The sequence below is a fragment of the Cetorhinus maximus genome, chromosome 2 (genome assembly GCF_964194155.1).
Source record: "Cetorhinus maximus chromosome 2, sCetMax3.hap1.1, whole genome shotgun sequence".
Classification (NCBI taxonomy): domain Eukaryota; kingdom Metazoa; phylum Chordata; class Chondrichthyes; order Lamniformes; family Cetorhinidae; genus Cetorhinus; species Cetorhinus maximus.
In genome coordinates this window covers 3,312,568-3,337,746 of record NC_135880.1, presented here as the reverse complement: position 1 = coordinate 3,337,746, position 25,179 = coordinate 3,312,568, and the positions used below count along the sequence as shown (strand labels likewise).

General features: G+C 44.3%; 1 protein-coding gene across 2 annotated transcripts in view; it reads left to right on the top strand.

Moving 5' to 3' along the window:
* LOC144691754 (growth hormone receptor-like) overlaps positions 1 to 25,179 on the top strand; it is a 199,780-nt gene that overhangs the window by 130,882 nt on the left and 43,719 nt on the right. For both annotated transcript variants that reach the window (XM_078560196.1, XM_078560186.1), the window contains exons 3-7: positions 6,735 to 6,852; positions 9,430 to 9,584; positions 10,430 to 10,608; positions 17,785 to 17,947; positions 20,751 to 20,880. In XM_078560196.1, coding sequence (XP_078416322.1) covers positions 6,735 to 6,852; positions 9,430 to 9,584; positions 10,430 to 10,608; positions 17,785 to 17,947; positions 20,751 to 20,880 — 745 coding nt within the window. The remainder of the gene's footprint in view (positions 1 to 6,734; positions 6,853 to 9,429; positions 9,585 to 10,429; positions 10,609 to 17,784; positions 17,948 to 20,750; positions 20,881 to 25,179) is intronic.

Genomic DNA, 25,179 nt, shown 5'->3' with positions numbered 1-25,179 from the left:
CTTCATCAATGACCTTCCTTCCATCAGAAGGTCAGAAGTGGGAATGTTCACTGACGATTACACAATGTTCAGCACCATTTGCAACTCCTGAGATACTGAAGCCGTCCCTGTCCAAATGCAGCAAGACCTGGACAACATCCAGGCCTGGGCTGCTGACAAGTGACAAAAGTAACATTCGTGTCACATAAGTGCCAGGCAATAACCAACTCCAACACGAGGGAATCTAACCATTTCCCCATGACATTCAATGGCATTGCCATCACTGAATTCACCACTATCAACATCCTGGGAGTTACCATTGACTAGAAACTGAACTGGACTAGACATATAAATACTGTGGTTACAAGAGCAGGTCAGAGGCTATGAATCCTGTGGCGAGTAACCCATCTCCTGATTCCCCAAAACCTATCAACAATCTACAAGGCACTAATCAGGAGTGTGATGGAATACTTCCCACTTCCCTGGATGAGTGCAGCTCCAACAACACTCAAGAAGCTAGACACCATCCAAGACAAAGCATCCCACTTGATTGGCACCACATCCACAAACATTCACTCCCTCCAGCATCGACACACAGTGGCAGCAGTGTGTATCATCTACAAGAGGCCATGGTGTTGTGGTATTGTTGCTGGACTAGTAATCAAGAGACCCAAGGTAATGCTCTGGGACCTGGGTTTGAATCCCACCATGGCAGATGATGGAATTTGAATTCAATAAAAATCTGGAATTAAAAGTCTAATGATGACCATGAAATCATTGTTGTAAATGATTTGATGACTAATGTCCTTCAGAGAAAGAAATCTGCTGTCCTTACCTGGTCTGGCCTACATGTGACTCTAGACCCACAGCAATGTGGTTGACTCTTAAATGCCCTCTGAATAAGGGCAACTAGGGATGGGCAATAAATGCTGAACGAATAAAAAAAAATCAGAGTCCACTTGCTCACCAATCAGCACCCTCCTCTCATGCACCATCTCAGGATGAGTGACTTGGAGGGGAACTTCCAGGTGGTAGTGTTCCCATTTATCTGTTGCCCTTGTTCTTCTAGATCATAGTGGTTGTGAGTTTGGAAGGTGCTGTCTAAGGAGCCTTGGTGAATTCCTGCAGTGCATCTTGTAGATGGTACACACTGCTGCTACTGTGTGTCGGTGGTGGAGGGAGTGAATGTTTGTGGATGTGGTGCCAATGAAGTGGGCTGCTTTGTCCTAGACGGTGTCCAGCTTCTTGAGTGTTGTGGGAATGGCACTCATCCAGGCAAGTGGGGAGTATTCCATCGCACTCCTGACTTGTGCCTTGTAGATGGTGGTATTCATGTAAATCTGTCCTGATGAGTACAAGACAAAAAAATTCAAAGCATCTGCGTCAGTCTTCACGGTGGAAGACCACAAGTAACATCCCCAAAGTTCAAGAGAGCCGGGGGCAGAGGTGAGTATGGTGGCCATTGCCAAGAAGAAGGTGCTAGGAAAACTGAAAGGTCGCAAGGTGGATAAATCACCTGGGCCAGATGGATTACACCCCAGAGTTCTGAAGGAGATAGCTGAAGAGATAGTGGAGGGGTTAGTGGTGATCTTTCAGGAATCACTGGAGTCAGGGAGGGTCCCAGAGGACTGGAAAATCGCTAATGTAACCCCCCTGTTTAAGAAGGGAGTGAGGCAAAAGACAGGAAATTACAGGCCGATTAGCCTGACCTCGGTCGTTGGTAAGATTTTAGAGTCCATTATTAAGGATGAGATCTCAGAATACTTGGAAGTGCATTATAAAATAGGGCAAAGTCAGCATGGTTTCATCAAGGGGAGGTCATGCCTGACAAATCTGTTAGAACTCTTTGAGGAGGTAACGAGTAGGTTAGACAAAGGAGAGCCAATGGATGTTATCTACTTGGACTTCCAGAAGGCCTTTGACAAGGTGCCGCAGAGGAGGCTGCTCAGTAAGATAAGAGCCCATGGTGTTAGAGGCAAGGTACTAGCATGGATAGAAGATTGGCTGTCTGGCAGGAGGCAGAGAGTGGGGATAAGGGGGTCCTTCTCAGGATGGTGGCCAGTGACTAGTGGAGTTCCGCAGGGCTCAGTGTTGGGACCACAACTTTTCACTTTATACATTAATTATCTAGATGAAGGAACTGAGGGCATCCTGGCTAAGTTTGCAGATGATACAAAGATAGGTGGAGGGACAGGTAGTATTGAGGAGGTGGGGAGGCTGTAGAAGGATTTGGACAGGTTAGGAGAATGGGCAAAGAAGTGGCAGATGGAATACAACGTGGGGAAGTGTGAGGTCATGCACTTTGGTAGGAAGAATAGAGGCACGGACTATTTTCTAAATGGGGAGAGAATTCAGAAATCTGGAGTGCAAAGGGACTTGGGAGTCCTAGTCCAGGATTCTCTTAAGGTTAACTTGCAGGTTGAGTCGGTAGTTAGGAAGGCAAATGCAATGTTGGCATTTATTTTGAGAGGACTAGAATATAAAAGCAGGGATGTGCTGCTGAGGCTTTATAAGGCTCTGGTCAGACCACATTTAGAATATTGTGAGCAATTTTGGGCCCCGTATCTCAGGAAGGATGTGCTGGCCCTGAAGAGGGTCCAGAGGAGGTTCATGAGAATGATCCCAGGAATGAAAAGCTTAACATATGAGGAACGTTTGAGGACTCTGGGTCTATACTCGATGGAGTTTAGAAGGATGAGGGGGGATCTGATTGAAACTTACAGAATATTGAAAGGCCTGGATAGAGTGGACGTGGAGAAGATGTTTCCATTAGTAGAAGAGACTAGGACCCGAGGGCACAGCCTCAGAGTAAAGGGAAGACCTTTTAGAACAGAGATGAGGAGAAACTTCTTTAGCCAGAGAGTGGAGAATCTATGGAATTCATTGCCACAGAAGGCTGTGGAGGCCAGGTCATTGAGTGTATTTAAGACGGAGATAGATAGGTTCTTGATTGGTAAGGGGATCAAAGGTTATGGGGAGAAGGCGGGAGAATGGGGTTGAGAAACTTATCAGCCATGATTGAATGGCGGAGCAGACTCAATGGGCCGAATGGCCTAATTTCTGCTCCTATGTCTTATGGTCTCTTCTTTCAGCAATTAGTCTTGTTGCTGCAGTCGATATCTATTGGAAGATAGGTACACCTTTTTGTGGCATGGTGACCAGAACTACTCATGTCATTCCAAGTGGGTCTGATCAGTGCCTCATGAAACTATACATAACTCCAGTAGATGTATACTCAACTTTTCTGCCTTTTTATCTTAGTACTTTGTTGGAATTTTTAATTATTTTTTGAGTGGCATAATGATGCATTGTCATTATTACATTGTTGTGTTTGTAAACAAACAGGAAAATGCTTGAACTCAACAACACAAGAAATAGGAGCAGGGATAGACCATACGGACTGTCGAGCCTGCTCTGCCATTCAATACCATCATGGCTGATCTTGGGTTTCAAATCCATTTTCCTGCTTGCTTACCATATCCCTTCATTCCCTGCGAGGCCAAAAATCTGTCTATCCCGGCCTTAAATATATTCAACGATGGAGCATCCACAACCCTCTGGGGTAGAGAAATCCAAAGATTCACAATCCTTTGAGTGAAGTAGTTTCTCCTCATCTCAGTCCTAAATGATCAGCCCCTTATCCTCAGACTGTGGCCCTGGGTTTTAGATTCCCCGACCAGTGGAAACAATCTCTCAGCTTCCACACTATCAAACCCCTTCAGGATCTTGTGTGTTTCAATGACGTCGCCTCTCAATCTTCTAAACGCCAGAGAATATAAACCCAATTTATTCAACCCTCTCATCCCAATCTGAACAACCTTCGCTGTACCACCTCCAATGTAAGTAAATCCTTTCTTAAATATGGAGACTAAAACTGCACACAGTGTTCCAGATGTGGTCTCATCAAAACCCTGTACGACTGTAACAAGACTTCTTTATTCCGATACTCCAGTCCCCTTGCAATAAACGCCAATCCTTTTTGGCAAGCAGAATTTTGAATATATAGTGCCTCTTTAAGCGTGTGTGTAAGCTGCAGCTGATTATATCTGCAGTCACCTTCGATGTGAGCCAACTCGTTTTACAACTTTGCTGCCAGTAACACTCATCTCTCTACACTGTTCTAGAGTGACACCTCTGATCAACAAGTGAACGACAGCAGAAAGGGATCCAAGGCCTGTTTAAGGGCCAGCAGCTGTCTTGTCACAAGATCAAAAGCTATTCACAGATGAGGGAAGGCCATTTGGCCCATCTTAATTTATCCAACCAGATTAACCCTACTCTCCTTATTTTTGCATCTAATTGTTTCTTAAACGGTTCCACTATCCAGGTGCATTCTAAGTGCTGATCTCTCTCTTTGACACTCTGCATGAGGGACCTCCATGAGCAGTTCTAAAGTTACCCCTCATTAACAAGAACCTATGTCCAGTTCAATTCCCACTGTTTAAAGTACTAATCCAGGTTAACCTCTCCTTACTTTCTTATATCCCTTTATAAGATTTTCTCTTAGATGCCTCCTTTCAAGGCTGAAAATCCCAAAACACATGAACATACGAAATAGCAGCTAAAGTAGGCCATTCAGCCCCTCAGGCTAGCTCCACCATTCAATAAGATCATGGCTGATCTGTTTGTGTTTTGAATTCCACATTCCCATCTACCCCCAATAACCTTTGGTTCCCTTGCCTAACAAGAATCTATCTGCCTCTGCCTTAAAAATAGTCAATGACCCCGTCTCCACCAACTTCTGAGACAGAGAGCTCCAAAATCGCAGAACCCTCTGAAAGAAAAAATTTCTCCTCATCTCTGCCCTATAAGGGCGACCCCTAATTTTAAAACCCTTCAGTTCCCCTCTAATATGGTTAAATGCACAGACTGTTTCTTCTGGGATTGATGATAAAGACTTGATGAAAGGTAAAAACAGTATTGCAGCTCTTCACTTTTATTAGTCCTTCTCTGAGATGAAACCAACCCTTAGGGGCCGGATTTCTGTGGAGTCCAGAAGCCTCCACGAACCTTTAAGAATGGCGGGCAGGACTTGGATGCAGATGCTCTGTCCCCATTTGCCGTTAGGGGAAAGGGGGAGAGGCGTTAGTCACACAGGAGCAAAACCTGAACTCAGAAGGGCCATTTGAACTCAATGCTGAGCTCAAACTGTCCCCATTTTGGCTGTTACAAGAGCCTTAACCTACAGTGTAGCAGCCACAAAGTGGTAGAATAGATGTGAATTTCCTGAAGGGTGGAGATGGTCTGTATAATTGTCATGATCTGATTTTTATTTTTAAATCCCCTGCTCTTTAAATTTTCACTCTCAGTGACAGCTGCAGCCTCTTATATTTAGAAAAAAAAACCTCTACTGGACTGCTTTCATTGACAGGCCATCTATTGCAGGTTAGAAAAGAACAGTAGCATCTGGTCATGCAATTTCAATAGAGTTCTTTGTTGACATTATTATTATTATTATTATTGTCATTATGAATGCTTGGTTGAGTTTCAAAAGCTACAATTATCTCAGCATGGGTTCTGAGTTTAGTTTGATTGACAGTTCAAAGAGGCTATTAAAGGATTAGTTGCCTTTGATATGGGGTCTGAAGCGGTTTGTTTGTTTTTATAAGAGATTAACCACTTGAGATGAAAAGCTTTGAATGGATTTTAAGAATGGGATTTTTTTCATTATCAAGTCTGTAGGAGTGAGAGCTGTATTAGATTGTTAGAAATTTATTTTTTCATCTCTACATGGCTCCTGAGGTCTATATATGGTGGATACTGATGAGTGGCTATGGAGGTGACATGGAGGATATGGGATGGCATAGGTTGGTGGGCGGGAGGGTGAGGGGTGAGGATTAGAGGGCCTAAAACAACTGGTATGAAGTCCCAGAGAACCGAGGTGGGCCATCTAACTAGTCCGTGTCAGCACTTGCTCATCCTCATATTTGCCTAGGATCTGTTTCCAGGTGGGTGTGTCTGACTATCCTGCACCCATCCCCTGGAAGTGAAAATTACATGTTTTGCAGCACTTTTTACCAAGGTGGATCCGAGTGAAAATCTGGACCTAAATGTGTTTCCTGAGGTTTGGCTGTCAGCAGTTTTCCCTCTGATTCTCCCTTTTAGTTTCTAATCCTACCACGGCAGCTGGTGGGATTTGAATTCAATTAATCACTCTGGAATAAAAAGCCAGTCTCAATAATGGTGACCTTGAAACTATCATTGATTGTTGTAAAAACCCATCAGGTTCACTAATGCTCTTTAGGGAAGGAAATCTACCGTCCTTACATGGGACTCCAGACCCACAACAATGTTGTTGACTCTTAACTGCCCTCTGAACTAGCCTAACAAGCCACTCAGTTCAAGAGCAATTAGGGATGGGCAACAAATGCTGGCCCTGTCAGTGAGGCCTACATTTGGTGAAAGAGTTTAAAAAAAAACTGAAGCTGTCAATTCTGGCCCTGCTGACGCATTAAAAGGAGGAATGACTGCTGCAGAGATCAGTGATGAGAAAGATGTCGGTGATGTCCAGTGTTGTGGGATGAGAGAGATAATGGCAGCATCACTTGATTGTGGAAGGTACTTGTTAATCCTTTGGCGACTGCACCCATGCTGTGCCGATTTCATTGTAAGGGGACAGTGTGTGTTCCTTGAACTCTGCTGGAATCTGTTTTGTTCACAACAAACACTGTAGTACAGAAAAAGCAGGAATGCTGTAAATCTCGCACCTTGTATCTCTGCCCTGTGAATCTTTCATCTCTTATTTCCTCTTAAAGGGCCTAAAATTACAGAATGTCGCTCACTGGAGGTGGAAACCTTCACGTGCAGATGGAGTGTGGGAAACTACCAGAACTTGACAGAACATAGCCAACTAAAATTCTTTTATACAACGGGGTAAGGTTTAACACTAATCAACTGCTGCACTTTTCAGTCTTTATAATCTATTTGATACCAGTGATGTGTCTATGTCCCACACAGCAAAGCCTCTCCTAATGGAGACCTGGAATTCTAGAAATATCCAACAACTAGGTTAGTTTCAAAGCACAGCCCATCGTTTGCAGCAGTTATGCTGATTAAATCTTTCAGAGCCAGTAACATTAAGTAGGAAGTTCTTATATTCACAGCTCCAACAGATCCCCCAATTGTCAACATTGAGCAAATCTTGAGATTTGTAGCATTCGCCCTGATGTGAGACAGAGTACTGAATCTTATAGACCAGGGAGGTTCCAGGTTGTGTGCTAATAACAGCTAAGATTATTGTGCCTAAATCTGGGCAATGCACTTTGGGAAGGATGTGAAACTTCAGAGAGGACACACAGGAGATTGACCAGAATCGTTCTGGGGCTGAGGATAGTTATGTGGATAGACTAGAGAAGCTGAGGTTCTGCTTCGAGCAGAGAAGGCTAAGAGGAGATTTGAGAGAGTTGATCAAAATAATGAAGGGATTATATAGAATTAATAAAGGAAAACTGTTTCCACTGGGTCAAAGGTCGATAACCAATGATTTAAGGTAATTGACAAAAGAACCAGAGGCAGTATGAGGAATAGCTTTTTAACACAGTTGAGTGTTTGGAATGCGTTGCCTGATAGGCTGGTAGATACAGATTCAATATCAGCTTTCAAAAGGCAATTAGACAAATATTTGCAGGGAAAGAAATTGCAGGGATAAGAGGAATGTGACGATTAAATGTTTTTCAAAAGAGCCGACACAGACTCAATAGGCTAAATGGTCTGCTTTTGTGCTGTTCTACTCTATGACTCTATGATAGCAAAAGGCATTATCTCAACCTTAATGACCTTAATTTCGAAGTCAGAGCTCCTGATGGCTGTCCAATGATCAGTTTTGGTGGCTGTGCAATGTAAATAGAAGTCCGACAGTCAAATAACTCTCTGGGTGCAAATATGATGAAAGGACTTGGCAGCCGGGACACTGCATGCGGAAATAGTTAATCCTTAGGAGAAAAGGAAAGAGAATTGAGTGTTAAAAAAACCTTCATGCTAACACAAGCAGAAGATATCCCCAATCCCCAACACACAAAGAAAATATAGCCACAGACTCAGTGGTTCAGTGGGATAGCAGACTGTACTTTCATTTTTGAACTGGACTTTTGACTTTGGGTCAAGTCTATGAGTTGAAATGACCTCAGCAATGTATTCCCTTCCCACTCCCCACACCATCATCTCCAGCTCCATGCTTTTAGACAGCTTCTTCGACATCCAGCCTTGGATAAATCTTGACCTCCTTCAACTCAACACTGGGAAGACAGAAACCAAAGCCCCTATCCCCAGGGGCCTTCTATGAAATCTCCTCAAGAGCTGGACAGCCTCCCTAAAATGAGCCCAACATTATTTATGAGAATAACTTCGGTTACATAGAAAGATTGGACATGTTGGGAAGTGTTCTTTTGGGAGCGGAGAAGTTTAAGAGGAGTTTAGTAGAGCCAATCAAAATTATGAAATGTTTTGATATAATAAATAAAGAGAAACAGTTTCTTAGTAATTTTGTGGACAGCAAGGCTTCTCTGCTCTTTTACAACTTTTCAAAATCTTACCATTTCTAGTATCCTGTCTTTCTACATTATTTCCCCCAAAGTACATCTCTTCACGTTTCGCTACACCGAGCACCAAATACCATTCATCTGCCCTTTTCATCATTGCCTAAGTCATCCTGAATGCTATAGCTGTCGTCAACATGATTATCTACTTGCCCAATTTCGCATCATTTGGAAACTTCATAATGTTGCTACCTACACCTGAGCCTAGGGTGATTATGCAAATTGTAAGTTGTAATAATGAGTAATGGACCCAAACTTGACCCTTGCAGAACACTCCTACAAAGCACCTCCCAGTCTGAAAAACATCCATTCACCACCACACCTACTATACCCATTTTGTCACTTTCCCCTTGATTCTACGAGGTTCCATCTTACCCAGCCATCTACATTGCACTTTGTAGGAAGCTTTCTGAACATCTACTGCACCATCTTAGTCAACTTCCTCTGTTACCCCTTCAAAGTATTCAATCAAGTTAGACACAATTTACCGTTAACAAATCCATGCTGGCTTTCCTTGATTAACCCTTTCCAGGCATGTTTTTATTGTTTCTGATAGTGGTGTTATATAACGTACCCATCACCATTGTTAGGCTTGTAGTTTTCTATGTTTATCAGTCTCTGCTTTCTTGAGTATGGTATAACATTAACAGCCTTCCTTCCAATCCTCCATCATTGCTGTATCCAATGCAAAGTAAAAGGTTGTGACCAATGCCTCTGCTATTTCTATCATTTGCTTCTTTCAGCAACCTAGGATTCAGCCAGGTGACTTACCAACTTAATTACTGAAACTCTTTTTAGTATGTAATCATTACTAAAACATCCCACTCCTCTATCTAACCCATGATGCACCTAACACAGGAAATAATTGTGTGCCAACATGTGTGGTAATTATTGAATGAATGCTATTTCTGTCCAGAAAAAATCCCAACTGGAGGGAATGTCCAACATACATCAATAGAGAAAGCACCTGTTACTTCAATCAAACGTACACTACGGAGACTGAGTACTGTGTGCAACTGAAATCTGACAACATCACACATGAGCAACGATGCTTTACACTCGATGATATTGGTAAATAAACAGCTGTTCAGAGACGGTGTGTAGTGGTAAAGCCACTGGACGAGTAATCCAGAGGCCCAGGCTGATGCTCTTGGGGCATGGGTTTAGATCCCATTGTGGCAACTGACCATGAAACTTTCATCGAATGTTGTAAAAAAAGCCATCTGGTTCGCTAATGTTCTTTAGGGAAGGAAATCTGCTGTCCTTACCTGGTCTGGCCTATGGTTGACTCCAGACCCACAGCAATGTAATTGACTCTTAACTGCCCTCTGAAATGGCCTAGCAAGCCACACAGTTCAAGGGAAATTAGGGATGGGCAACAAATGCTGGCCTTGCCAGTGATGCCCACATCCCATGAAGGAATAAGTTTTTTAAAAAGTGAGGAGGCAATTAATGCTCAGCTATCATTACATCGCTGTGTCATCTCCCCTTCAGCGCTCAGTTTATCACCCCTCACTTTATTACCTCCTCCGCCCCCCTCACTCCATCAGCAACCCCCCACCCACCCACTTGCTGTGTCAGCACCCCTCTACCTCCCTACCCCCTCTCACTGTTTCAGCATCTGCCCACCCCTCCACTCCGCTCACTGTCAGCTCCCCCTTCCTCCTCACTGTGTCTGAACCCCCTACCTGCACCCTCACTGCATCAGCAACCCATTACCCCATCCTTCGCTGTGTCAACACCCCTGTACCCCTTGCTGTGACAACACCTTGCACCCCCGCCGTTCCTCGCCATGTCAATACTCCCTACCTGCCCTTGCTGTGTCAATTTCCCCCTACCCGCCCTCGCTGTGTCAGCTTCTTGCTGTTGCATGCCTTGCTGTATCAGATCTTTTAATCTCTTTTTCCTTTTGTTAGTCAAACCAGATGCTCCAATCTCCTTGAACTGGGCTCTCCTGAACATCAGCCAATCAGGATTATTCATGGACATTCAGTTGTGGTGGGAGGACATGGCCAATTCCGACATCAGCTCAGGATGGAACCCACGCAAATATGAAATTCAGTATAAACCCCGAGAGGCTGAACTCTGGGAATCGGTAGGTTCTCCAGGCACCAGTGAAACAGACAGCCGCTCTCCTTCTGTGAGGTAGCAGATTGTTTAACTTTTGACCAGGTTCCACAGCCTCATGGCTGTGATCTTTCCCTCAGAGCAGCAATAATCATACGAGTCCTGTGAAGCTGTCTTCACTGGAAGAGGATGCTACCAAAGTCACAGTAAAACAGGAAGCAGTGGGAAAAATTTAAGAGGTATTAGAAAAGTTGGTTGTACTTGGAAGTGCAGATATCAGTTGATCAGGTTGAGATGCAACTGAGGATCCTGAGGGCAGTAAGGGTGGAAACTGCGGAGGCACTGGCCATAATCTCCCAATCCTCCTTAGACTCGGGGCATGCCAGAGGACTGGGCAACTGCAAATGTTACACCTTTGTTCAAAAAAGAGTAAAGCAAAGACAGTCAGTTTAATATCAGTGTTGGAAAAGTTGTTAGAAACGATAATCCAGGACAAAATTAACAGTCACTTGGACAGGTATGGATTAATTAAGGAAAACCAGCATGGATTGTTAAAAGCGAAACATGATTTAACAAAATTGATTGAGTCTTTTGAGGTAACAGAGAGGGTTGAGGGCAATCTGGTTGATGTGCTTTTTTTAAATATTTGTTCATGGGATGTGGGCATCACTGACTAGGCCAACGTTTATTGCCCATCCCTAGTTGCCCTTGACAAGGTGGTGGTGAGCTGCCTTCTTGAACCGCTGCAGTCCAAGTGGTGTAGATACACCCACAGTGCTGTTAGGGAGGGAGGTCCAGGATTTTGACCCAGTGACAGTGAAGGAACGGCGATATATTTCCAAGTCAGGATGGTGAGTAGCTTGGAGGGGAACTTCCAGGTGGTGTTGTTGTTCCCATCTATCTGCTGCCCTTGTCCTTCTACATGGTGGTGGTCGTGGGTTCGGAATGTGCTATCTAAGGAGCCTTGGTGAATTCCTGCAGTGCATCTTGTAGGTGGGGGTGCCAATCAAGCTGGCTGCTTTGTCTTGAATGGTGTAACTCTTTTGAGTACATTCACAGTTCTTGACTTTTTTTTTCCGGGAGTGGGACATGAACCCACAACCTTCTGACTCAAAGGTGAGGGTGCTATGAACTGAGCCACAGCTGACACCGAACTTCCACAGGGTGTTTGATAAATTGCTACCTTATATTTTTGTGAGCAAAGTTAGACTTCATGGAATGAAAGGGACCGTGGCAACATGGATACAAAATGGGCTGAATGACAGGAAATGGAGAGTAATGTTGAACAGCTGTTTTTTGGACTGGAGGAAAGTTTATAGTGGGTTTCTGCAGGAGTCAGTACTGCTTTTCCTGATCTATAGTAATTATTTCGATTTGGGTGTACAGGACACAATTTCAAAATTTGCACCAAACTTGGAAGTATTGTGAACTATGAGGAGGATAGTGATAGTCTTCAGGAGGATGTAGACAGGCTGGTGGAATACTGAACGCGTGACAGATAAAATTTAATGCAGAGAATTGTGAATGGATACATTTTGGTCAGAAACAAAAGAGGAAAGACAAAGCAAAATAAAGGGTACAACCTTAAAGGGGGTGCAGGAGTGGAGGGACCAGGGGGCATAAATCATTGAAGGTGGCAGTTTGGGAAAGTGGTTTAAAAAAACCATATAGAATCATTGGCACAGATTTTCACCCTCGAGGTGATAGGGGGAGTTGGGAAAATTCCCAGCCCGCCTCAGGAGAAAGTGCCCGCAAAGGTGGTATCTTCATCGCTGGGGGCCGGGTATGGGCTAGAGTCGGGCCAGCTGACCCAGCAAAAATGCAGAGGCAGCTACAGGGGCTGCCAGATGTGGGGGTGGGCTTTTTAAATGGCCCGCCATGGTGCCTTGGGACTTTGTTACAATTAAATTAAAAGCACAAAGGCCCTCCAGCCCTCAGACATCCTCACCCTCCAAACACCTCATGCCCCCATCCACTTCCTCTGGTCCCTCAAGCCCCCATACCAAGCTCAGCTCTTCCACTCACCCCCTATGGCCCCTCATGCCCTGGTGACAAGCTCTGAGTTGCCAACCATCCCCCATGATCCATCATGACCTCTATGCAAAGCCATGGCACTTCCATGCCCATCGGCCCACTCTACAATGTCTAGAACCAATGAACCCTGCAGTGACAGTAGGATATGTAAAAAAAAGGCTTTTAAAAAAGCAATTCATTATAAGGTTCTCCGATGTTGAAAAACAAGTCATTTCCTTACGAGCTAATAAAAATGTCAATCGTCCAGACCCTTTATGTATGCTTGGCTGAGAGCCCAGACATCCATTAGAGTACTGAAATACCTGAGCCCAGAAAAAAAATTGTCTGATTGACAGCTCGGACTCTGATCTCTGCTGTCAATTTCACAATGTTTGTTTATACAACATTAAGTGGTTTGAAGGTTTTGTGACTTTTGTTTTTGATACTTTAAAGCGACTTGATGCTTGTCACTTTTATTAGCCTTCAGTGAAATAACTCCTTTTTCAAAATAAAAGAAAGTTATGAATGAATTACTTTTAGTAAAGCATGTTTTTTTACACATCCAACTGTCACTACAGGGTTCATTGGTCCTAGACAGTGTATAGTGGGTCAATGGGCTTGGAAGTGCTATAATCTGGCATGGGAGGCACTAGGGGGTAGATGGAAGGACTTAGCTTGGCATGGGGGTCATGAGGGGCCATAGGGGGTCAGTGGAAGGGCAGAGCTTGGCATAGGGGACATGAGGGGCCATGGGGGGTAGGACGGGGCATTAACTTACCTTTTCAAAAGTCAGTCAGGCTAGGGTTCAGCACTCTGAGGGGTGGTGAACTACGACTCTGTAAAAACCTGGCCAAGCTCCATTCAAATTGCGGAGGAGTAGAGTATGGCTATCTACGGAATGGAGCCAGCAATGTCGGGGAACCAGCCCGCACCCTTTAAAAGCACTCCCAAAAATCAGACAGCCTGGGAATGAGGTCGGGAATCCCGGAATTGGGACACACCCGCCATTTTTAAAGGCCTCCCATGTCAACCTGACTCAGCGGAAACCTAGGCCATAGATTTTATGAATTGAGGCATAGAGCACATGGAGGTTATGTTGCACCTGTGCAAAACACTGGTTCAGCCTCACCTGGAGTATAGCGTCCATATCAGGGCACCACACTATACGGAAGGATGTGAATGTATTAGAGAGGGAGCAGAAAAGATTCACAAGAATGGTTCTGGGAGGAGGGACTTCAGTTATTTGGATAGATTAGAAAAACTTTGATTGTTCTTAGAGATTTGCGAGAGGTGTTAAAAATCATGAGGGGTCTGGGCAGAGTAGTTAAGGAGAAACTTTTTCCACTCGTGAAAGGATCGAGAATGAGAGGGCACAGAATTAAGGTAATTGGCAAAGGAAGCAATGGCGACATGAGGAAAAACTTTATCACACAGCAAGTGGTTAGGATCTGGAATGCACGGCCTGAAAGTGTGGGGGAGGCAGGATCAATAGTGGCTTTCAAAAGGGAATTGGATAAGCAATTGAAGAGAGAAGATTGAAGAGGAAAAGAGTGGAGCAGTGGGACTAGCTGGATTGCTCTTGCAGAGAGTTGGTATGGGGTCGATGGGCTGAATGGCTTCCTGTATTATTCTGCAATACTATGAATTTCAGATGCAAAAAAAAGCTGGAGGGCTCCCTCAATGAGCTGTTGTTAAATGTTCCAACTGATGGAGAGCTGAATCATGCGGATCAGCCAGATCTTAGCATCATCCTTGCTCGGTTGCTGAGGTAGTTAATCTTGGTTTGGGCAGTGATGGGAGTGTGGTAATGGGCTTGGCAGATTAAACTCGGCTGTGAAATTATCTTATGATCCTCACAGGTAAGGCATTGGCACCTACGGAATTGAATCTATTCTAATTGCATGCGTGTAACAAGATGGAGGGGGCTGGTTAGCTCAAATATAAAAACAAAAAACTACTGCGGATGCTGGAAATCCAAAACAAAAACAGAATTACCTGGAAAAACTCAGCAGGTCTGGCAGCATTGGCGGAGAAGAAAGAGTTGACGTTTCGAGTCCTCATGACCCTTCAGCAGAACTGAGTTCTGCTGACTTTGCAGCATAAATAAACAAATACTGGTGACCTGAAGAAATGCCCTCATCAACGTTCATCTCTCTCTTCTTGCCACGGATGCTGACTGATCTGCTGGGTGTCTTCAGAACATCCTGGTTTTATTTCATCTTCTCCATGCGATGTACTAACGTTCATGCGTTAGCAAATGTTGAGACACTAAGAGGCTTGAAAAAAGCATAAAGCAGGGCTTTTAATGAACAGCTGGAGGATCCTCCGTTCTCTAATTATTGAGGCCTTGTTGAAGGGAGAACTCATTCTGTTAACTGCATTTCCTGCCAGTTGAGCTACATCAGGGAGGCAGCTCAGTAAGAGGCTCGTGTATGTTGAGTGGTACTTGAAGTAACAGATAAGCAAATCCACCTCTCATTCAAGTTTGCTTTTACAAGAACAAACTGAACAGAGGCTAGAGTAGTCATGTGGTCCAGCTGTAATTCTCTGTCCAGTTTTGAAGTAAGTGTTACTAGAGACTTGTTTAACGGGAAAGATATTCTCTTTTCTGTTTTATTTCTCTCCCCCACTGATGTGCTTAGGCACGAGCAGTCCTCTAGTGATGGGCTTCAATCATCATTCTTCAAACCTTCACAGTGATGGTTAGCAGGTTGTAAGATAATTCAATGTGATTTTGTGTTTGTTTAACATCAGCACTCACACTTTCCAGTTACTGGAATGTAGTCTTTAACAGGAACTCTGGCATATCCTCACCAGCTAAGGCAAACTGAAGCCAAAAATAATGTCCCAACTGCTAAAAATTACAGACAAACCAGGGGTTCTGGCTTGTGTGATTCAGTAACATGCCATGGAGTGTTTGAAGGGCCTCTTGTTTGTAACAATATGTAAGACATTTTTCCTATCAGTCATAAACACGAACAATGTTTGATTCAGTTTCTCATTCAGACATGTGACCAGGTATCAGAGCGTTAGCCATTTTCAGTAAATGTTGTGATCCTTGCTGATTTGTAATTTGTAATATTACAATATTAGCCCTTACGACAGTAATTTGGATTATAATATGAGCTCTCTGGGACATGGAAATTTGTAATATTCCAGTATCAGTGACCTGAGGCTATTAACGGCTATATTACGGTATCAGTTTCCCGGTACATGGGAGAGTAATTTATAACATGGTATCAGCTCCCTGAGACGTGGTAATTTGTAATATTACAGTATCAGGATCCTGGGACTTAAGGTAATGATTTGTAATATCAAAGGATTGCACCTGACTGGCCCCCCACTCCCCACCATCTGTGAACGTAAATCATTTTACCCATATTCTAGGTTACACTCGCTTATATTAGCTACCAGTCACCAAATGCTTCAAATTTAAAACATCATTAATTCCATTCATGACCTTGACCCTCCCTTTCTCTAACCGTCCCCAACTCTACTGCACCCTCTCCGATTTCCCCAAACTCTCCGGTCATCTGGCTTTGGTCTTTAGGTGGTGTGTAGTCGTGGACCAATGCTCCGGAATTCTCTCCCTAAAACGTCTCCTTCTCCTCCTCCACTTCATCAGCCAATTTTTAAAATCACTTTGTCCTTAGTATGGTTTCCATTGCATTATGTGAAGACAGCTTGGAACATTTCTCAAGGATCTGTGTAGATTTAGGTTGTTCTGTATGGAATGTGCCTGGATATGGCTGAATAGAGTAGGTTCTTATTTTAGAGAAAAAAATTATAAATATTGGAACCACACAGCAGGTCTCATCAGGCTAAGATCCTGCAAAAATTGTAATGTCAACTTTCATTTTATTTTTAATTTCAGTTGACAGTGGAGAGATCGGAGGTACTTTCCGGAGATAATTTCAAATGTAATTTCAGGGTCTTCCACCTTGATTCATGTACTTCAGGAGATTAAGTAGATGGGGAAGTCATAGTGGAAACTGCACTTGGATTGCTCAAAGAAGTGGATGTGATGGGCTGAATGGCACTTTCTCATTTCACATTTGCTGATGTGGAGTGGGGACCTGATCATTCACAACTGCATAATGAACTGATTGCACAATGTTCAACACCATTTGCGACTCCTCAGATACTGAGGTAGTCCATGTCCAAATGCAGCAAGATCTGGACAATATCCAGGCTTGGGCTGACAAGTGGCAAGTAACATTCGCGCCACACAAGTGTCAGGCAATCACCATCTCCAACAAGAGAGAATCCAGCCATCGCCTCTTGACATTCAGTGGCATTACCATCACTAAATCCCCCACTATCAACACCCTGGAGGTTACCATTCACCAGAAACTGAACTGGACTAGACATATGAATACTGTGGCTACGAGAACAGGTCAGAGGCTTGGAATTCTGCGGTGAGTAACTGACCTCCCAATTCCCGAAAGCCTGTTCATCATCTACAAGGCACAAGTCAGGGGTGTGATGGAATACACTTGCCTGGATGAGTGCAGCTCCCACAACACTCAAGAAGCTCAACATTAACCAGGATGAAGCAGCTCACTTGATTGGCACCCAACCACAAACATTCACTCCCTTCACAACCGACGCACAGTAGCAGCAGCGGGTACCATTTACAGAATGCACTGTAGGAATTCATCAAGACTCCTCAGACAGCAACTTCCAAACCCACGACTACTGCCATCTAGAAGGACAAGGACACCACTACCTGCAAATTCCCCTCCAAGCCACACACTATCCTGACTTGGAAATATATCACTGTTCCTTCACTGCTGCTGGGTCAAAATCCTGGAACTCCCTCCCTAACAGCACTGTGGGTGTACCTACACCACAGAGACTGCAGAGGTTCAAGAAGGCAGTTCACCACCACCTTCTCATGGGCAATTAGGGATGGGCAATAAATACTGGCCTAGCCAGCGAGCCCACATCCCGTGAATGAATATATAAAATAACACTGCATCTGCAGCAATCCATGTGTACATTATACACGGCGGATATTTAACCGTTTACGTTTTGCTTTGCTGTCAATAAAATTAAACGAAAGGCAATAGAGGCAAGTACTCAAAAGCAAATAATTTTTAATCCCTGCCCTTACTGTCTCTTTGTTTCACCCTGTTGTGTGCAATAAAACTGGGACTGTGCCTTTTGCTGAGTTTCCCTGTCTTAACAGATTGAAACCTTGCCAAACCAGCATCCACCACAGCCACTCTACAACTTTGCAACAGGGAAGGAGTACGTTGTCCGACTCCGATGTACATATCCCAACATTGGCAATTTCAGTGAATTCAGCAACATTTTAAAAGTGTTCCTTCCAACGTCGCAATCAGTAGAAGGTGAGTTGAGTTTTAAAAATGAAGCATGATAACTGATAACATGAGAGAGCACATACAGTATTCTTCAATTTTTTAGAGACTCCCCTTAAGTAACAAGCTGAGAGGGAGGTGGTGGTGTAGTGGTAATGTCACTAGACTAGTAATCCAGAGGCCCAGGCCAATGCTCTTGGGTTCAAATCCCACCACAGCAGCTGGTGAAATTTAAATATAAAGCTAGCCTCAGTAATGGTGACCATGAAACTATCATTGATTGTTGTCAAAACCCATCTGGTTCACTAATTCCCCTTTAGGGAAGGAAATCTGCCATCCTCACCTGGTCTGGCCCACATGTGACTCCAGACCCATAGCAATGTAGTTGAATCTTAACTGCCCTCTGAAATAGCCCAGCAAGGCAGCGCCAGTTCAAGGGCAATTAGGGATGGGCAACAAATGCTGGCCTTGCCAACAGTGCCCACACCCCATGAAAGAATGTTTTAAAAAGTTAAAAATAAGTTTGACTTTCACTAACTCTCAACTCGCCATTGTGACTGACTGACGGTTAAGGTAATAAATAGATATGTTGAAAATCCCCTGTTTGTACTGAGTTAAGCTGATTTCATCTGTAACGATGTTAGGGGCACTATGATTTATATTGATGTCAACAGGTTGGGATGGAGTTGGGATAGAGTTTGCACCTTCTACCAGCCTTCCTGACCCAGGCTGAAAAGGGCATTCTCTGTCACTGTCAGATGAGAACAGGATTGCAGTTTCCATTGTTGACCTGATTGTTGAATAGTCTTCAGACAGCAAAATTTTGCAGGGATGTAAGGGCTCTGCACCTTAGCCAAAATGGAGGCCCAATTCCAAAAGTCCTCCCCCAAAAACCGGGAAACCGTCACTTTCACTGGTCGGGGGTGGGGGGTGGGGGGGTGGATCCAGGCTGGCTGGTGCTTTGCACACCCCATTTCACAGAGGGAGTTGCACATGTAAAAGTGCAGCTGCCTTCAAACAGATTGAATTTTCATTAGTGGGATTTCCAAAACATGACTTGTGGGCTTTAGACCTTTGAGGAAAAGATCTAAAACTGCTGGAGTTATTTGGAGAGGTAAGGTGCCCCTTTGAGAGCTAAGAAACCCTTCTTGGGAGGCAGGTACCTCTTTGGGATTGTTAAGAGTAGGCATGAATATGCATAAAAAGTAGACAAGCTGTCAAGTCACTTAAATCCTCAAGCCCTTTAAATTTTTGGAAAAAAAAATCCAGCCTGCAGTTGAAAAAAAATGGTGCTTGCGATTTCATTGTCACCTAAAGACTAGTGCTGCTTGACGGCTTCCACAACCTACCATTATCACAGTGAGGGTGGGGGTTGAAAGTTCACTGTTTGATTGGCAGCTCCAAATGGTTATAAAGAGATTAGCTGTCTTTGATGAAGGGCTATGAATACAAATGCATGTTTCATAAGAGATTAAGTATTTGAATGACATGTTTGTTTTATGAGGGATTAAGTACTTGAAGGAAATGTTTGTTTATAACAGATTAAATATTTGAAGGGAATTAAATGGTATCAATGAGAGTTTATTTTTAATATAGCGAAGTCTGCAATTGACACTTAGAACTTTATTTTATTTGGGTTGGCATGAGTTAGCACTAAGTTGCCATTGGGGATATAAAGGGCTGTGGAGATGAGTTGGGGGCATGGGTTTACATGTAGGGTATGGGGCCATGGTAGAAGGGCATAGAATGGCATGGAGGGTATGAGGGGCCTTGGGGGGCTGGGCGGTGAGTATGAGCTGGCATGAATGGGGCATGGGGAGTGTGTGGGGGGTGAGGGGGTGTGAGGGCTAGGGGGCTGTTTTTGGTTTTGCTGGTTTTATTGTAACTGGGATGCACTGAGGCGAGCCTTTTAAACAGCCTGACTCAGCACCCGGCAATGCTGTGGCTGCCTCCAATCTCTTTCTGGGGTTGGCGGGCCCAACTCCAGTTAGCACCTACCCCTTGAAAAACGCATGATCAAATTGAATGGTGGAGCAGGCTTGACAGGCTGAATGGCCTACTCCTGTTCCTATGTTCCTATTTGGGGTACTTTTTCCTGAGTAGGGTTTGCTAAATTGGGAGTTTTCCTGAAAATTTGGCCCTTTATGTTGAGATAACAAGGGAATGATAGTCAGTCTTGTTAAGGCTTAGAAAGTGATTTATCCATGTGGCATCGTAGCACAATAAGAAATCAACATCCTCAACAGAGGAAGAAGGGCAGTGAAAACTCTTAGGTGAAAAATGCCATCAGTAACCATTGATCCCTGGAGAATCCCTGGATTACCATTCTGAATGGAATCTTGTATTGTAAACCCCCATCTGCACCATACACTCTCCCTGCCTGACAGCAGGAAATCTCTTCCCAGAGACTTGGTCTGAAAGAGGCTTTCAGAAGATCTAGGAAAGAGCAACAGGGCAAGGCAACTTTTTCTCCATTCCCCTGCCCATGCCAAGGCCTGTACTTGAAGAATGCGTGATTGTGTATTAACTTATCCTGGCATGGGTCAGATACTGGGAGAATAGAGGGGATTGACTCAGGTAGGGAAGAAGCTAAACCTGACTGTTGTTTTGAGGACTCGTGTATTGGCATTGGCACATTATTGATTGGTTCATCATAAAGCAGATGGTACAATGGCAGGATCTTGCTTTTCAGGGTAAAAGAGGTACAGGGTTCCAGTACTGTTCTGTTAGTTGTGCACTGTCAAATGTCTCAGAAAACAGGTTACCTTCCTGGGACATGGCTACAGTGCCGTTTAATGTACTAGTGCCTGAATATCTCTCTCCTCTGCTACAGTTCCTTTGGAAAGACCTAGGATCACAGAATGCCGCTCACCAGAGCAGGAGACCTTCACATGCAGGTGGAGTGTTGGAAACTATCAGAACCTGACAGAACGAAGGCGGTTGAGGTTCTTTTACACAAAGGGGTAAGTTTGATGATGATGATGATGTATTTCTGCATTTTGTTGTATTCGTTTTTGCTGTACGAGTGATGTTTTTGTGTTCAGGAGAAGTAAGTGTAGGTACTCTTAACAAACGTGTGAGAGGACCATGGAGTCCTGCATTTACTTTCTCAGAAAATTTATGTTGCAGAAGGAGGCCATTTTGCCATTGTGTCCATATTGACAGTGTTATGACCCTGGTCCAGACCTCTAAGTTTTTGGTACGAACCAGTTAGGGTCCAATAACCTTTTGTTTAAAGTATACAAAGTTTGGGATTCAAGATACTTGCTAAGATAATAAAGCCACAAGATTCCACGGGCTTGAAGAAACAAAATAAACTTTACAATACAAGGTCAGAAAGATAAAACAATTTACAATATCTAACTTATACTCTAATGTTGAGGATTAATATAAGTTAAATGTGAATTAACAGGCAAACAGGGGTCTAACACCCACACAACACATTAAATGGCAGATATGACCAAGACAGATTCCAAGGATATCTAAGCAACCCACCCAGATGTCCATGTTCATTGAGTTACACAATCTCTTTAAAACTCTGTCTCCCCTTTGAGGAATTGCAAGTCTTCACTCTTCCCTTTCAAAGATCTATCCTTGGAATTCTCTCCAAAAGTCGCTCCGACTCAGACTGCCTCAACAATGGCCCACTTCGTAGGGTTTCAGTCTCGTCTCCCAAGACTCCGTTCCCTCAGATATCCGAGTCTGCACTCCAGCATCAACTCACAAGCACAACTTCTGCTCTGTGCAGCCAAAGAACAGAACACTACTCCAAGAGGTTACCTTTGCCCCAGTGGTTTGTAGGACGGAGTCATCAACCTTCTGCTGCCTTTTCAGATCTCCAGGGCTTCTCTCGAACCCTCACTACCTGAAGCCTACCAACTGCAGCACTTTTACTGTTTGGAGCTTCTTTCTTTGCCTCTCTCCCTAGTGGTCTCCTCCTACCGGTGGTCTGCTCCTCCTGGTGGCCCCTTCCCCGGTTCTCTCTTCCTCCCTCTGGGACCTCGGCCTGGGCTCCCCCTTTGGGACCTCTCCCTGTCCCCTGTCTGGGATTTTTCTCTGGTATGGCGCTCCACTCTTGGGTCCCATGATCGTGTTTCGCACTGTTTTCTTTCAAACGCAGGTGCACTGGGCCCTTGTCCCCAGCCCGAAAAACAGTAAGTACTGTACTTGTATGCACTGCCCGCTTCCAATCCATGAATACGCGGAAACTCCCGAGGCCTGTCGGGACTTGTAGTTCCCAACTTCTGGAATCAGGAAAGTTGGGGTTTCTTGACAACTGAGAAAGAGCAATCCAGCCTAATCCACTTTCCAGTTCATAGTTTTCAGTCCTGTAGGATCTGGCATGTCAACTGCATATCCATGTGTTTTTTTTTTAAATATTATGAGGGTTTCTGCCTCTATCACCCTTTCAGGCAATGAGCTCCAGATCCCCACCACCCTCTGGGGGAAAGAATTTCTCCTCAGCTCCCCTCTAATTGTTCTACAAATTACCTTAAACCCATGTCCTTGGTTTTTCTTTATTCATTCACGGGATGTGGGTGTCGCTGGCTGGGCCAACATTTATTGCCCACCCCTAATTGCCCTTGAGAAGGTGATGGTGAGCTGCCTTCTTGAACTGCTGCAGTTCCTGTGGTGTAGGTACACCCACAGTGCTGTTAGGGAGGGTGTTCCAGGATTTTGGCCCAGCGACAGTGAAGGAACGGCGATGTAGTTCCAAGTCAGGATGGTGAGTGGCTTGGAGGGGAAACTTGCAGGTGGTCATGTTCACATATATCTGCTGCCCTTGTCCTTCTATATAGTAGTGATCATGGGTTTGGAAGGTGCTGTTGAAGGAGCCTTGGTGAGTTCCTGCAGTGCATCTTGTAAATGGTGCACACTGCTGCTACTGTGTGTCGGTGATGGAGGGAGTGAATGTATGTGGATTTGGTGCCAATCATGCGGCTGCTTTGTCCTGGATGGTGTCAAGCTTCTTGAGTGTTGTTGGAGCTGCACTGATCCAGGCAAGTGGAGAGTATTCCATCATACTCCTGACTTGCATCTTGTAGATGGTGGACAGGCTCTGGAGAGTCAGGAGTTACTCGCTGCAGAATTCCCAGCCTCTGACCTGCTCTTGTAGCCACAGTATTATTATGGCTAGTTCAGTTCAGTTTCTGGTCAATGTTAACCCTCAGGAAGTTGATGGTGGGGTATTCAGCGATGGTAATGTCATTGAATGTCAAGGGGAGAAGATTAGATTCTCTCTTGTTGGAGATGGTCATTGCCTGACACTTGTGTGGCACGAATGTTGCTTTCCACTTATCAACCCAATCCTGGATATTGTCCAGGTCTTGCTGTATATGGACATGGAGTTCTTCAGTATCTCAGGAGTTGTGAATGGTGCTGAACATTGTGCAATCATTAGCAAATATCCCCACTATTGACCTTATGACGGAGGGAAGGTTATGATGAAGCAGCCGAAGATGGTTGGGCCGAGGACACTACTCTGTGGAAGTCCTGCAGTGATGTCCTGAAACTAAGATGATTGACCTCCAACAACTACAACCATCTTCCTTTGTGGTAGGTATGACTCCAATGAGCTGAGAGATTTCTCCTTGATTTTCATTGGCTCTAATTTTTCTCAGGCTCCTTGATCCCATAGTTGGTCAAATGCGGCCTTGATGTCAAGGGCAGTCAATCTGTCAATGGATGCGGAGTGGAGGTATAGTAGGGAATGATGTACAGACAAATATAGAAGAAAAGCCAAGTCAGTCTGGAAGGCAGAGCATATGTAGTCAAGTTAAGGCACAAGAGAACATTGCAAGGCTGAATGGCATTTATTTTAATGCAAGGAGTCTTGCGGGTAAGGCAGATGAGCTGAGTGTTGATCAACACATGGGAATATGATATCATTGCCATCACAGAGACATGGTTGAGGGAGGGGCAGAACTGCAGCTCAATATTCCGGGGTATAGAATCTTCAGGCTTGATAGGGGGTGGGTGTAAAAGAGGAGGTGGCATTGCATTATTGACCAAGGAGTCAATTACTGCAGTAAGGAGGGATGGTATCTTAGAAGGTTCCCCAAATGAGGCCATATGGAAAGAACATAAAAACAAAAAAGGGACAATCACATTGCTAGGAGTGTACTATAGACCCCCAGTCAGGGAGAGATGGAAGGGCAGATATGTAGGCAAATCTCAGAGAAGTGTAAAAATAATCGGGTAATAATAATAGGGGATTTCAACTTCCCCAATATTAACTGGGATAGACAAAGTGTGAAAGGCTCAGAGAGGGCGGAATTCTCAAAATTTATCCAGGAGAGATTTTAAGCCAGCACGTAAAAAGTCCTACAAGGGAGGTGCTGGACCTAGTTTTAGGGAACAAAACCTGCGTCAGTGGAGGAGCATTTTGGTGATAGCGACCATAACTCAGCAAGGTTTAAGGTAGTTATGGAAAAGGACAGAAATAAAGGTTCTGAGTTGGGGGAAGGACGATTTTAATATGATAAGACAGGATCTGGCCAAAGTGGACTGGGAGCAGCCACTTGTAGGAAAATCTACATCAGGGCAGTGGGAGTCATTCAAAAAGGAAATAGTGAGAGTTCAGGGCCAACATGTTCCTGTAAATGGATGGGACCAACAAGTCCAGAGAACCCTGCATGTCGAGGAATATACAGGATTAGATAAGGAAAAAAAGGGAAGCTTATGGTAGATACCAAGCGCTCAAAACAGCGGAGGTCCTAGAGGAGTATAGAAAGTACAAGGGGTTACTTAAAAAAGAAATTAGGAGAGCGAAGAGGGGGCATGAAAAAATATTGGCAGGTAAAATAAAGGAAAATCTGAAGACGTTTTATAAGTACATTAGGGGCAAGAGGATAACCAGGGAAAGAGTAGGGCCCATTAGGGACCAAAATGGCAATCTGTGTGAGGAGCTGGAAGACATAGGTGAGGTTTTAAATGATTACATTTCACCTGTATTCACTGCAGAGAAGGACGATGGAGGTACAGAAATCAGGGAGGGGGACTATGATATACTTGAACAAATTCGCATTGAGAGGGAGGAGGTATTAGTAGTTTTAGCGAGTTTAAAAGTGGATAAATCCCCAGGCCCAGATGAGATGTATCCCAGGCTGCTGTGAGAGGCAAGGGGGGAGATTGAAGGGGCCCTGACATTAATTTTCAAATTCTCTCTGGCTACAGGAGAGGTGTCAGAAGACTGGAAGACAGTGAATGTGGTACCATTATTCAAGAAGGGTGGTAGGGATAAACCAGGGAACTATAGGCCA